We start from the raw sequence: 15,178 nt of genomic DNA on the forward strand, positions 1-15,178 counted from the left end.
TTTATTTTAAACATGAAAATGAAAAAGTGAAAAGAGGAGAATTGAAATAAAAATATGAAATTTTTAAAAAGAGAAAATAACATAAAAAATTAAAAAATAATAAAATATTTAAAACAAAAAATATATGAGAAGTGAAGAAAAAGAAAGTAATAAATTATATGAAAAAACAAAAATAAAATATAATGTGAATTTTTTTACAATTTGACAATAAAATGACATTTTAATTCTCAACTATTCGATGATAAATTTTAATTTTGAATAATTTGGATATTAATTTAAATTTATAATAATATATTAATTTTTTAGGTTCATTATAATATTAAAAATTAAATTTATTAAAATTTTGTTAATTTAAAATTAATTTGAATTTTTTAATAAATCTAGTACTTTGTACTTTCGAAAAATAAAATGAGGATTTATCTATATGTTTAAACAGGATCGTGGAAAGCACGCGCTTCCTGGCCCGTGACAGTACGATAGAAATAAAACACCCTGCCCTCGGAGCGCGTAGTGAGAGTGTCATAATCGTTTAAAAGCATGAATCGTTGGCTATAGGCATAAATGGTTTTTAACATCACGCTCCTTCGCTCGCGTGAGCATAGAAGTGAAAGAAGCGATAGCTGTCAAATATTAGTAGCACACTGGGAAACGGCGAGTACAAATGACGGCGGGTGCCTCCAGTATAAACAGTGACACTCATCTTATTAACGTCGCTTCACCGCCGTTTCCCATTCTCTTTCTATTTTCTCTCTCTTCATAACACACTCTCCTCTATCCTCTCTCCTCTCTCTTTACCTTACACTTCACGCCAAACGCCTGCACTCTCTCTTTCTCTCCAACCATTTCTCTCTCCAACAACTAACAACCTTTGCAACAACTACATTTTCTCATATTTGCTCTTTTGAAGTTTTGTCTTGTTTGTAGCAATGGAAGAAAATGGGTTGGTACTGTTGTTTTATGTTGGCCAACATAACTTGAGGTTTCTTATGTTTCCTGTGACATTGACGCTTCTCATGCTGTTGGTTTTTTCTCCATTTGCTTCTCCACTCAGCGAAGAAGGTTTGTGTTTTTGTGACTATGTTTTGTCATGTTCTTTTCGTTGTCATCGTTCTCTTCACCCATAAATAATTTGTCTTGCATTTTTTTTTCGTGCGAGTATTCAAAACGCCACATTGTCCGTAGAAACAATGGTTAACTTACTAATACTGCTATATATCCTCGTTTTGGTTCGCTTTCATTAGCAGAAATGCTGCATTTGTTTTTTTTTTTGTTAATTTTATTTTGATTTTTTTTATATTTGCATCGATGAAGTTCAGAATATTTTATTTTTTCATTCTATTTTGTTTGGAATTGAACTTTCTTTTCAATCTTTATGTCGGCGGCTGAGTAGATTATATGTTGTTGGGATTTGGTGAAACATGTTTGGACTGTATTTTTAAATCGTGTGCTGGAATAATGTGTGCATTTCCCGTGAGTAGAAATAACTATGGTCATGTGCTTTTGTATTTAATTATTTTAATAATAATAATAATAATAATAATAATAATAATAATAATAATAATAATAATAATAATAATAATAATAATAATTACTGTTGAACTTTCTGTGTTATAATGATTTTTCTTTTTCGAAAAAGCTGTGTTATTATGGTTTGATTTGATGCATTGCCATTAGATTTTTGTGTGTTTGTTTATTTGTAAAGTATGATATGATGTATAATGAGTAGTGCTTTTTCTTACCAAGAAAATATGCCAAAAACAAGAAATTACACAAGAAAGGAAATAATGCTTAAAAATAATATATTTGACTAATGGGAGATGGATAGTACAATTTGTTATATTCTTCTCTTTTAGTTGAAGACTTCATTCTTTTATGCATGAAAAATTCCTTTGTAAAAAAAATGGTAGATGTTTTTGTAGATGCAGAGATGTTTGTGCAGATTCTTGAGACAAGCAAGATTCTAGATACTTTTAGCATAGAAAATGAAATTTTATGTAATCAAGATAAAGGCTATATTTTATTACTACTAATATTCATGCAAAAATCCGTTAAAAAATGAATTAAACCTAAAAATATTTATGACTTGTTTCTAATATTCTAGTTCAAATTACGATTACTTCCTTTAAGATTACGTTTAAGTCCTTGAACATTTTTCCAAACTTGTTATTAATGTTATTAATGACGAATGTAGTGGCTCGAACGGTTGTTTTCTACGAGCAGTACATTGTATTGTATCTTGTCAAAAAAAGAGAGCAGTTCAGTGTACCAATGTTGATGCAACTTTGGAATTCGTGAGATAGTAATTACTTCAATAATTTATGTAACACTTAAACCATTTTTAATTCTAATTAGCGTTCCTTCATTTTTTTTTAATTAATGTACTAGTAATTGTTAACAGTATTTGGATTTTGTTTCTCCTGGATTTGTCAGTCGCTTTTCAGGTTTTGAGTGACCCCATTAATTTCAATTGTTTGTAGGTTTTGAGAATTTAATAGTGCAATTTACTTAAGTTAATTTATAATTATAGTAATTGTGGGTTATCGGATGCAAGGTAACATGTTAAAACATTAGTTATTACTATCAACTAAACAAAAATATAAAGATTCCATAATTTTTTTGAAGATGTTGTAGTTTATTTTTATTTTATTTCAATGTCTATAACATTTTGCTTCTTTTAAATCAATATTTTTATTTTTGTATAATATAGTTGAATTCCTCTGTGGCGTGCTTTTTCATTATTGTTCTAAACTACGTTTTCCTTTATGGTAGTTATAAGAAATGTATCAATTTCCATTAATTTTCTAATATTGTACTTAGTTGCAACTATGCACATTTGATTGGTATAATATATTAATAAGCGACTAAGGTTATGCAGTATCTGAGTCTTGAAATTTTGGTAAATTTATTAGGACAAGCATTAATGGCAATGAAGTCTTCCTTCAACAATATAGCTGACGTTCTACTTGACTGGGATGATGTACACAATGATGACTTGTGCTCATGGCGTGGAGTGTTCTGTGATAATGTCACTCTTACTCAAACAGTGGTGTCACTGTGAGTCTTTTCTCCCTCAGACTATTTGCATCACTTGTCTTATTCTCTTTCTCCTGTTAGCATCGTTTTCTGTTCTGTGTTAAGTTCTAATTTTTTAATTTTTATATTTATGAAGGAATTTATCAAGCTTGAACCTTGGTGGTGAGATATCACCAGCAATTGGTGGTTTAAGAAATTTGCAGTCCATGTATGTGACCTCTCACTGTTACATTCGTATATAAAAAATGCACATGTTTGTGTTAATTTTGATTTGATTTGCATCTTAATTATGTATATTTGGTAATGTCAGAGACTTGCAAGGGAATAAACTAACTGGTCAAATCCCAGATGAAATTGGAAACTGTGGTGCACTCGTTCATCTGTAGGACTCTTGTGTTTGTTCCTTTAATATTACTTTGAATAGTTATTTAATAATGTGCTGGAGTTTCCTGTGTTAGACTATGTGCTAATCACATTGCTTCTTCATGAATTGAATTTGTAGGGATTTATCTGATAATCTGCTTTATGGGGATATACCTTTCTCCATATCAAAGCTGAAGCAACTTGAGTTTTTGTAAGTTTTAAATTATTACTTTTTTTTCATTCTGCGGTGCTGTTGTTTGTTTTTTGAATTCAAGGCGATCTTGTGTATGCAGGAATTTGAAGAACAATCAGTTGACTGGTCCTATTCCTTCAACTTTAACCCAAATTCCTAACCTCAAGACTCTGTAAGTTCTCCTTTTGTCAATATACGAGTTTTGTGGAGCTTCGTATACGACCCTTTTTAGTTACTTGCATGTTTTCATACGCTGTTTCTTGCTTGCTTAGTTGTAAGTTTTAATCACTGCTTCGTCATGTTTTCAGTGATCTTGCTCGAAATAGGCTCACTGGAGAGATACCAAGGCTACTCTATTGGAATGAAGTTTTGCAATACCTGTGGGTTATACTCATTATTTTTTGTTTCATAATCAATTTAATGTTGATATTTTTATTGTCATGTATTGTACAAGACTTTAATTTTGATGGGAATTTGAACAACGATGCAGTGGATTGCGAGGAAACATGTTGACTGGAACTTTGTCTCCTGATATCTGCCAGTTAACTGGTCTGTGGTACTTGTGAGTAATCAAGCCCAAGCATATCGAGATTTCTCTTCTTTTCTTTGTTGTCTCTAGAGCTCTTTTATGACCTTTGTTAATCTTTTTTGTTTTTCATTATTTCTCAGTGATGTCAGAGGAAATAATTTGACTGGTACTATACCTGAAAGCATTGGCAACTGTACAAATTTTGAAATCTTGTACGTCAAATATTCAGTATACTCAATAATATTTTCTTCTAGTAATTTTGTCCTGGTTCTTAGTCTATCGTATGACTGTGTTTCAGGGACATATCATATAATCAGATTTCTGGGGAGATTCCTTATAATATTGGATTTCTTCAAGTGGCTACTTTGTAAGTAACTACGACTAATTTGTATTGTAATATTTTGCAATCGTAAACCATTTGCTGTGAACGGACAACTAATCGGTCAGTTATAATTGTAATTTCTGCCTAGGTCACTTCAAGGAAATAGATTAACTGGAAAGATACCAGATGTAATTGGTTTGATGCAAGCCCTTGCAATTTTGTAAGTGCTATCTGATTATTTTACTATTGTTACATTTACAATTATTGTTGTTGCAAATGTTTGGTTTCCTATTACACCTTATTATTATGATTGACTTCCATATTAAATTTTGGATTCTGACATTTTTGTAGGGATTTGAGTGAGAATGAGTTAGTGGGTCCAATTCCTCCAATACTAGGAAACCTGTCTTTCACCGGCAAGCTGTGAGTGTAGTTTCATGCGAATAAAACTCTAAATATTTATTATTTGTTTACTGAGCTTTTTAATGATGCAGGTACCTTCATGGAAACAAACTTACTGGTTCAATACCTCCTGAGCTTGGCAATATGTCTAAACTGAGCTACCTGTGAGTTTGTATCCATTTGTATCATCGGTGGTGTCTTTGTTTTGTGCATGATTTTACTAAGCTTAATTTTTCCAGGCAATTGAATGACAATCAACTGGTGGGTAAAATTCCTAACGAGTTTGGGAAGCTTGAACTTCTGTTTGAATTGTAAGTTTGTAATCTTTCGGTTACACTGTCATTAACAAGCATAAGGTTTAAGTGTGGCATTTAATTGCTTCTTGTGCACTGTTCAGGAATCTTGCCAATAATCGTCTTGATGGATCTATTCCACATAACATAAGCTCCTGCACAGCCTTAAATCAGTTGTAAGATTTCTGACCACTAGTCAGTATTTGTGAAGCATTTTAGAATATTTAGTTTTTTTAAGTACCTTGTATGTTGTTAATTAATTAATTTGGTTATCTTTTGCAGTAATGTGCATGGGAATCAGTTAAGCGGTTCTATTCCATTGAGCTTTCGCAGCCTTGAGAGTTTGACTTACTTGTAAGTTTTGACAAACTCTTTAAATTCGTTTGATTATAATTTTAGTAGATATCTTATAGTTTGGTAACATCAAATTTGTTTTATCTTCAGGAATCTCTCTGCCAACAACTTCAAAGGAAACATACCGGTTGAGTTGGGTCATATCATTAATCTTGATACACTGTAAGTTTGTGCAAACATGTATCTAATCTAGCCTGATTTTTTCTAGCGTATGCTGAATATTTATATTTGACTTTTTGTTCTGAACCAGGGACCTATCTAGCAATAACTTTTCAGGGCATGTACCAGCATCTGTTGGTTATCTAGAGCATCTTTTGACCCTGTAAGCTGAAAGTTGAAATAAACCATGTTATTTTATTTTTCTTGTGTTTCTTGTTACTGAATTAATGTATTTTTAAATTTTATAAATGCAGGAACTTGAGTCATAATCATCTTGATGGTCCCTTGTCTGCTGAATTTGGCAATCTCAGAAGCATACAGATTATGTAAGTCTTGTAGATGTTTTCTGATTTGAAGGATTGATTTTCAACGTCTTGTTAAGTTGTTTTTCCTTGTGGTTTAATTGTTTCATAATTGTTTTTCCTTGTGGTTTAATTGTTTCATAATGATTTATATTTTCTCTAGTGATATGTCCTTCAACAACCTTTCGGGGAGCATTCCTCCAGAGATTGGACAGCTGCAGAACCTTGCGTCTCTGTATGTCTAACTATGAAGAGTTTTGTGCTTGATGTTATGTGTTTATTCCTTGCTGGCTAACCAGTTTACTGACTTGCCATTACTTTAACTGTATGGTAGGATTTTGAACAACAATGACTTGCACGGGAAGATTCCTGATCAGCTCTCCAATTGTTTCAGTCTTTCTTCCCTGTGAGTATTATCTGCAGGAAGCCTATAGCTTTTCTGTTTTTTATTTAATTAATATTGCTTTGGGCCTCTATGAGCTAGACTCATTCTATAATGTCCTGTTCATGTTTTAGAAACTTTTCTTATAACAACTTCACTGGAGTAGTTCCATCTATGAAGAACTTCACGCGATTCTCAGCTGACAGGTAATGCAGAGAAACCTTTTTACTTCATGGTCATGAACTTGAATGTGTTGATAACTTATTTAACTTTACTATTTGCAGCTTCTTTGGGAATCCTTTGTTATGTGGAAATTGGGAAGGATCTATATGTCGTCCTTATATTCCAAAATCAAGAGGTTTGTGAGGTTAAACCCATTTGAAATGATTTTTTTAGACTGAGTTTTTAAATATAACTAACCATATTGTGTTATTTTTTCAGAGATTTTTTCTAGAGTTGCAGTTGTATGTCTTGCTCTTGGTATCATCATGTTACTGGCTATGGTAATTGTCGCTATCTATAGAACCCGCCAATCCAAGCAGTTGATTAAAGGATCTAGCAGGACAGGGCAAGGTATGGTGGATGGTTGAGTTCTACTTGGATAGTAACTTCAAACTAGCTTTTTCTCACTTGATTTTGGTTATTTTTTCTATTTTTTCAGGGCCACCTAAACTTGTAATTCTTCATATGGATTTGGCAATTCACACTTTGGATGACATAATGAGAAACACTGAGAATCTCAGTGAGAAATTTATTATTGGATATGGTGCCTCTAGTACTGTATACAAGTGTGCGTTGAAAAGTTCCCGACCAATTGCAGTCAAGCGCTTGTACAATCAGCATCCACACAATTTAAGGGAATTTGAAACTGAACTCGAAACAATAGGCAACATTAGACATCGAAATCTTGTCACCTTGCATGGTTATGCCCTTACTCCATATGGAAATCTCCTTTTTTATGAGTACATGGCAAATGGCTCTCTTTGGGATCTTCTACACGGTAATTTTGCTAACTATTAGAAATTTTCGTCCTGAGCTTTTTGCAACAGTAATATTGTCAAGTTTATCTGTAATAATAATATGCACATAGATGTGTTTATTTCTCTGCTATGTTCAATTCTTTTTTTAGTGCTTAAATATCCTTGTCTGACACAGGTCCATTGAAGGTAAAACTTGATTGGGAAACCCGGATGAGGATCGCCGTTGGAGCTGCCGAAGGACTTGCTTATCTTCACCATGACTGCATTCCCCGAATTGTTCACAGGGACATTAAATCTTCAAATATTTTGCTGGATGAAAACTTTGAGGCTCACCTATCTGATTTTGGCACTGCAAAATGTATCCCAGCCACAAGAACTCACGCCTCAACTTATGTTCTTGGAACTATAGGCTATATTGATCCTGAATATGCACGAACATCAAGGTTGAATGAAAAATCAGATGTTTATAGCTTTGGTATTGTTCTGCTAGAGCTACTTACTGGAAAGAAGGCAGTGGACAATGATTCCAATTTGCATCACTTGGTATGTTCATCATATTATACATCAATCTATTATGTGGAATTATACTAAATGATATTATTGGTTTTAGTTGTTGATTGTATGAGCCATTTATTGTTTAATTGTTTGACTGTTTTACAAGATATTTTCAGATACTTTCCAAGGCGGAAAATAACACTATAATGGAGGCTGTGGATCCAGAAGTCTCCATTACCTGCATTGATTTGGCTCATGTCAAAAAGACCTTTCGGCTTGCTTTGCTTTGCACTAAAAAGAACCCTTCAGAGAGACCTACGATGCATGAAGTAGCCAGGGTGCTTATTTCCCAACTTCCTGCACCTCCAAGTAAAGTTGTTGCTGCTGCTGCTAAGAGTTTTGACTACAACCAAAAAGTTGATGGACTACAACCTCAGCCGGATAACAATGCTTCTAATGCTCAATGGTTTGTTCGATTTGGGGATGATATATCCAAGAGCACTCTCTGACTCTCGGGTGGCTTCCTATTGTGGTTCATGTTATAGACAAAAGTTGACGAAGAAGGGTGAAAGTAAAGACTACTTTTCAGATATCTTATAATATATTAACTTAGCTAATAGAGAGAATGACCATATGAATTATCTTAAACGTTTTAAAACAATAGAAAGTAAGGTTAAGGAATTTTCTATTGTATATTGTACAAGCTTACCTTAGTTATTAGATTCTCAAATGGTTGAGTATAAGTATCCTTGTTTTGCTTTATGGATCTGGTGTAATTAAAAAGCAGTTACTTTATGTCTTACTGCTGGAAAAAAATTTACACGAAAAGATGTTGGAGTTGATGCATGATTACATCCTTTTTCGAATTATTATTGATATGTAAGTGCTGTTTGACACGGTATATGAAAGAAACACTTGTCCAGCTTCATGTTTTCATATTGGGAAGGAATGTATACATCTATGAGCTGTTTTAAAGAAAATATTTTACTACATTGGTAAATTTTAATACAATCAACATTCCTCACTCTCAAACAAAGTTCTTAATGGCGAATTGGCAGCGGGTCTTGGTGCTTGATTTTTGCTGCCTATATTAGTTTCAGCCTAGGATAGTACTTTCTCTTCAGCAGTCCTTCAATCGTAATTCTGCTGGTTACAAACGTGAAGCATCCAATAGCTTGCTTTCTTGTTGTTTTCTGCATGATTTGAGGAGGCAAAAGAGCAAAAGTTGGTGTTGAATTATACTTTTTGTGCAAACAGGATATTCATACCAAAAAAATTTATCCATACTTAAAAAGGAACCAAGTTAGATACAGATTATGAAAGTTCAGTATGTCCTAAAACAACGCATGGTAAAATAGGATCTATCAATTCAACTTCATTCATAAAAGTGTTGTTTCCACACATTTTCCAATAATAGTGAAACAAAACTACACATATGTTGATTGGAATCGTTGGTTCAAGAAACAATTTGACGGTTTAGATTGTGTGACTCGGTCAAATATGTAATATAGTCGGAAGAAATGTTATAGCGAATGCGAAACCATGAAAGAAAAACGAAAAAGGAAAGCCAGTAACCTTTGGTGGATCCCATTTGTTCATTAGAGATGCTTTGTTTCTACAGCTTCTTCTTCTGCTCATCATAATTAGCTCTCCAAGTGTTGGTGGCTTCCTTGATATAACACACGTATAATCTTCATGCTCAAAATCTTCGATTTTTATATCCTTTTTCGACAAACAACTTCGTTAAAAGCTTATAGTATGAACTCTTATTATATAAGTCCTTATATAAATTATTTTATAACGTTTTATGTAAACTATTTTCATTAGTTATCTTGGAGAGTTTATGTAGATATAAATTGTTTTCTATAACAACTATTTATGTCGATAAATAAACCCAAATCGTGGAAACAAATTTTTTATTGGACTTGAAGTTACCTTTTCTGTGTGACCAGTATTATTCCTTTCAAGGAAGCCAGATTTTGGTGGAAACAAAGGAAAGAGACATTCCAAGAATGCAGAACCAGTTAAACTTGACATACCAGTTTCATAGCTACTTATGCTACAATCTGTCTCTGATGAAGCTGGAGAAGATGAAACATACAATGAATTTTGCTGCAATGGAATGGCACTAGAAACTTTAGTTGATGATACAAGACAGTTTGCAAGCAAAGAAGGAACTAAGCTAACGGATTCATCATTTTCAAAGCTAAATGATTCAAGGTCCAAGCTAGTTATGCTTTCACTCTCATTCACTGAAACATGTGAGAAGTTATGAAGTGGTTTTCCAGGCTTTTCTTCCCAAACAAATGGAACTGAGGCAATTTGTTTGAGTGGAGTTTTAGGTAATGACTGGGAAAGTGATGACGCTACTGGCTTCCAATCTTTCTTGGGAATTCCTGGTTTTGCTTCCCAAATGAAAGGAATTGAAGGTGGCTCTCTAATATGTTTCTTCCTTTGTTTTTCATTCATTTTTCATTTCTTTGTATGTGCTTTGAGTTTAGTTGATCTTATAATAGTTTGTTTCTGTGATAGTAGTGGTTTAGTGCCAACTTTTTTTAACTGTACCATTTTGTTTTTCCTAAAAGATTAGGCATACCTGCTCTGCATCCACACTTAGTCTACATGTTTTTTGGTATGTGGCATGATTGCAGGTAGACTTGGAATATTTATTTTCAACCTTTTGGAATAAGGGGAATGTTTATCCACCTCTCTAATATTGCTTCCCCACTCTTAAATATATTAACGAAAGCTAAAATTCAATAGTCTATTTTACACCATCAAAAACTACAATTCATATAAAATTATAGACTAGAAATCGATGGATTTTTTTGTTGTTTATGTTTTGTGGAAGTGAAATATATGTAATATATTTTGTATGTAAAAAAGTATGAGATATATTATATGTTAGAGAAAAACTTTTACAATATTGTTACCTACACCCCTTTTTACTATCTATACCCTTCAACTTTTTTTTAAAATAAAATACTTAAAATGTCATTGCTTATTAATAAGATTATTAACTCTTATATAAAATCAATTTCCGTGTACTTACATAAACTCAATTTATGTAGCTTCATTTACGTAACTGAGATTACATATATGTTGAATTGAGTTCAAGTACATTTATGTAGAATGAGTTCACGTAGGTTAGGTACACGAAATGTATTCATGTGAATTCTTAAATTTTGTTGAATATAGGGTAAAGCCACTAAATCAAGTGTCTTGAATATTTATCTTTAATAAAATTTATATCATTAAGTTTCACAAACACATTTTTTTACTAATAAATCTTTCAAAATTGTATCATCAAGAGAAATTATTAGTTGTTTTGATAAATTTATTTATATCGTTTTGCGATTTGTTCATCTCTTTTTATATTTTTATAATTTTAAAAGTATATTCATGTTTTTGAATTTACATTTATATATTAGATTATTTATTAAATTAATATAATTAATATTGTATGATATTTCTTTTACAGGTGATAATAATGTCCATTAATTTTAATATTTATTGAAATAATGTTAAATTTATATAAGATTTTATCGGTTTTAGCTTCAAGAATATTAAAATGTAAGGTCTTTGTAAAATATTTTTTGTTTTTGTTTTTTAGGAAGGCCTATAGCTGTTGCCTTAACACCTACGTGAACTTAATTTACGTTATGTAAACTTAATTCACGTACACGTGTGTAAACTTAATTTACGTATATTTCAATTACGTAAATAAGGCAAATTGAGTTCACATATACATAAATTGAATGTACGCAATAAATTAAGTTCACATAAGTATTCGTGAATTCAGTTCAGTATTTTGTTATTATAAAAAAATGGAAGAGTGTGAATAGCAAAAATCGGAATCTAGGTAACAAAATTAAAATTTTTAATTTTATATTTTATTTAAGAAAAAGTAGAATTAAATTATAATTTACTAGTATATCATATCTGTAAATTAAGGAACAATATCGTATTTCTAAATTAAAGGACAAATCCCAAACATATTCAAATCATAAATCTAAATTATATATTTATTAATATTTTATTTTAAATCTTAAATATATTTAAATCTAGATAAAATTTTGTCAATATATTAAGCTATATTATTCTCCAACAGAAAACATGTTACAGCTTTTTTTCAAGTTTCATTTATCAAATCTAAACATATTATTACTAAATCTACTGTTTCCAGTCTTAATTAGCAATATCACATAATTTAATGTATAACATATATACCCAAACTAATTTGTGAGAAGAAATTTTGAAACTAGTGAAACAGAGTTAAAATTCCACATTTAAAAATTTGGAGAAACATTATCAATGGGAGAAAAAAAAATTCTATACTGCTTTTTTTTGTTTCTGAAAAAGATTATATACTATTAAGGATTTTATAGTAAGGTGTAAAATATAATTCAATACTATTTACTTTCACATTTTTATCATCATTTTATTTTATAACAACAATTACAAGCCTACTTTTCTTTTTATCAATAATTACGACCCAACCTATATTTGACATAAATAAAAGATAAATGAAAACACAATAATAAAATAAAATAAAAGAAGATACGAGATTCTAAATTATCCGAAGCCCAATCCTCTTCGTTTTAAGAGGCCCATAATTGACTAAAGAGTAAAGACAATAAATAAACTTATTTTTAACAATTAAAACAATAAAACTCATCAAAAACAAAAATCCCAGAAGCTTGTAGTATCAAACAAACACACGTTGAAGTGCACCGAACTCAACTTCCCGGAACCGGAGGGTTTGTTAGTCGTCGGCCGCCATAAACAGTGAGTAGTTTTCCTTCTTATTTTTTCTCCGATGCAATTCCCCGATTGGGCGCTAATTCGGTGCCATTGACATAATAGAATATAGCTTTTGGGGATAACTTCTGTTTCTTCCATGATTCTAGTCTTAGCTTCATTAATTTTTGTTTCTTATATGATTCAAATGAGACGTAATCAATTTTTCTCTTTGAATTTCTACTTACATTAGGAAGTACTAGTAATTGGCTTCATAAAATCCTTGCTCTCTGAAACATCAGTTGTCAAGCTTTTATATTTTCATTTTTATTAGGTTATGATAATCCATCCCAGAGTTGTCAATCACCGATCACAGTAAGTTTTTCAAATTCGGCTATCCAATTGTGCTATAGCGCCACTGGAGCCACTTTTGGCAACATTTTGTACTAAATAGCGTACTAAGGAACTATAGTTATTTGTTTAAATTCCGCTATGCTATACTATACTATAGTAGTTGCTATAGCTGCTATTTAACACTCTTCCTCCTTTATTTGTAGCTATTTGACTCATTACTTATTATAAATTATTTTCTTATTAGGATTTTTCTCAGTTTAGTTGTCACTTTAGGGGGAGTGAGAGAATGATAATGAGAGTCACAAGTTCACAACATTGTTTTCATGTGCAGAAAATGTGGGGTTTCCCATAGGTATTGTATTAAACTAGAAGTAGTGTGAGCTGGGTTCTCATTTTTTTTTTTTTTAGCTTCTCATTTCGCACTGTTCTGAGCTTGAATCTGTTTGTTTGCTTTGCTCTGAAATGAACTTGTAAACTGTGTCTAATCTGATATGGATATTATAAATACAATTTATAAATTATAATTTTATTTTTTAATATATATTGGTTCAACCAACAACTCAGTTGTCTGTCTTGATCACGTTGTAGCGCATTGACGTGTCTGAGTTAACAATGCTAGTAATTCCCTGAACATCCATACATCTCCTTTCCGTCTTAAATCATAGGATTGGTGCTCTAGTTTGAGTTGCTTTAACTTTCTGAATCAGTAATCAAAGGAAAACTGGGGTCATATAAAAGTTCCAAGTTCTAACCCTACTAATTATATGTTACTTATTATGTGTGTTGTTGTCGTTATTGTAGTTGAGGATTTTGACTCCATGGCCTCTAAAACTGAAAGTGAGAGTCCAATGGATACTACACCGTCAACGTAAGGATAACTTTCTCCATTTTTTAATCTTTTTCCCTGTTTCATATGACATTATCATGAAGTAACTTTTTTAGGTTGGATTGATAGGCCCAAAATAAAGAAAATCTTTTCAAGGGCTTTCTACTTTTATAAATTTCTTCTTTCACTGAAAAGTAGAGTGATTCTGGGTTCGTTGGACCTGTTGAGATGTGCTTAAAGGCTGATGGTTGTTTTTTCTTTAGGCCAAAGAATATATACAAGGATCCAGATGATGGGCGGCAACGGTTTTTGCTTGAACTGGAATTTGTTCAATGCCTTGCTAATCCTACCTACATCCACTGTATGATTTTCATTTTATTAATATGTTTTAAGAGTTTCAGCTTCATTAATTAATAGCTACTACATATTTGGCTGTTGCATAATGTTTTTGTAAAATTTTGTTCAGTTAGAAAACAAGGAATAAGTTGTATAGTAAGGATGTTGGAATTGGAAGCAATTGGTATTCTTTGATACCAATTACTTCCATTTTGTAATTCAGGACAAGATTAGGCATTTGGCTTCTATTTAATTTAAAAGCACATGGTCTGTTTAAGAGGGTTTCCTTAACAGATATATTGAGGAAGATTCCTTTCCTCAAAACACTTTTGTAATTTCTTCTCTTCATCTTAATGAAATTCCCTTTTTTTCACAAAAAAATACATGGTATCCTTTGTAATTTCTTGGTGCGTGAGTTAGTATCTTAGCATTTTGTTTTTGTTCTGTTTCTTATATTTGTTGTTACTCTTTTGAACAGATTTGGCTCAGAACCGATACTTTGAGGATGATGCGTTTATTGGGTACTTGAAGTATCTTCAATATTGGCAACGCCCTGAATATATTAAATTTATTATGTAAGCATTATCTTCTTATTTTCCCACTGAATCCAGGAAGAGGGATTATATTTTACAATTCTACTTAAGGGCACTGATTTTTGTTAACTAGGGAAACTCTATTAAGAATTTTACAGAAGGATAAATGAAATTCAACAATCAATGTTACAAAAGAATTTGAACCAGTATGGGCATATTTATTTTATTCTATCGATGCTTTAGTGATACTTTGCTCAAATCTGATTTAGTTGCTCATTTTATATGAATGCTAGGTATCCTCACTGCCTCTATTTTCTCGAGCTTCTTCAGAATGCAAATTTTCGTAATGCAATGGCTCATCCTAGCAATAAGGTGAACAGTGATATCTTTTTTATCCTTTTAGAAAATCATGTTTTCTCCTGGATTTCATTTGAGAGTGCTCATGTGATAATTCACCCCATCTCTATCATTTATTTACAGAAATCTTTGATAACAAATTTTGTTTTAAATTGTATGAATTGAGGCAAATGTAGATATGGATTCTGAATCATTTTACTTAACTAGAACAATCTCTCTGTAGGG

General features: G+C 31.7%; 3 protein-coding genes across 4 annotated transcripts in view; 2 read left to right on the forward strand and 1 right to left on the reverse strand.

The window, feature by feature from the left end:
• Positions 1-580: 580 nt before the first annotated feature.
• Positions 581-8,656, forward strand: LOC101496094 (LRR receptor-like serine/threonine-protein kinase ERL1). The gene is made up of 27 exons (XM_004496596.4): positions 581-1,059; positions 2,910-3,054; positions 3,170-3,241; positions 3,344-3,415; positions 3,536-3,607; positions 3,690-3,761; positions 3,898-3,969; positions 4,080-4,151; positions 4,259-4,330; positions 4,417-4,485; positions 4,589-4,660; positions 4,792-4,863; positions 4,935-5,006; positions 5,082-5,153; positions 5,240-5,311; positions 5,418-5,489; positions 5,580-5,651; positions 5,740-5,811; positions 5,903-5,974; positions 6,114-6,185; positions 6,285-6,356; positions 6,467-6,538; positions 6,617-6,690; positions 6,774-6,905; positions 6,994-7,332; positions 7,488-7,855; positions 7,984-8,656. The coding sequence occupies exons 1-27, from the start codon at positions 927-929 to the stop codon at positions 8,314-8,316; spliced, it is 2,961 nt and encodes a 986-aa protein (XP_004496653.1). The 5' UTR covers positions 581-926; the 3' UTR covers positions 8,317-8,656.
• On the reverse strand, positions 8,640-10,372 carry LOC101496421 (uncharacterized). Its single transcript, XM_004496597.4, has 3 exons — positions 9,743-10,372; positions 9,383-9,529; positions 8,640-9,000 (listed from the first exon to the last, which is right to left on the reverse strand). Exons 1-3 carry the CDS (start codon positions 10,274-10,276, stop codon positions 8,893-8,895), a joined length of 789 nt encoding a protein of 262 aa, XP_004496654.1. The 5' UTR covers positions 10,277-10,372; the 3' UTR covers positions 8,640-8,892.
• A 2,070-nt stretch (positions 10,373-12,442) lies between these two features.
• Positions 12,443-15,178, forward strand: part of LOC101496753 (mediator of RNA polymerase II transcription subunit 31) — a 3,910-nt gene continuing 1,174 nt past the window's right edge. Inside the window, exons 1-6 of one of the 2 annotated variants that reach the window (XM_004496599.4) lie at positions 12,472-12,595; positions 12,882-12,922; positions 13,703-13,769; positions 13,991-14,088; positions 14,542-14,638; positions 14,890-14,968. In XM_004496599.4, coding sequence (XP_004496656.1) covers positions 13,720-13,769; positions 13,991-14,088; positions 14,542-14,638; positions 14,890-14,968 — 324 coding nt within the window. In that variant the 5' untranslated portion in view covers positions 12,472-12,595; positions 12,882-12,922; positions 13,703-13,719. Of the gene's footprint in view, positions 12,596-12,881; positions 12,923-13,702; positions 13,770-13,990; positions 14,089-14,541; positions 14,639-14,889; positions 14,969-15,178 lie in introns of both variants that reach the window. The other variant, XM_004496598.4, reaches the window with a different exon arrangement.

The sequence above is a fragment of the Cicer arietinum genome, chromosome 4, assembly GCF_000331145.2.
Source record: "Cicer arietinum cultivar CDC Frontier isolate Library 1 chromosome 4, Cicar.CDCFrontier_v2.0, whole genome shotgun sequence".
In the NCBI taxonomy this organism is placed as follows: Eukaryota; Viridiplantae; Streptophyta; class Magnoliopsida; order Fabales; family Fabaceae; genus Cicer; species Cicer arietinum.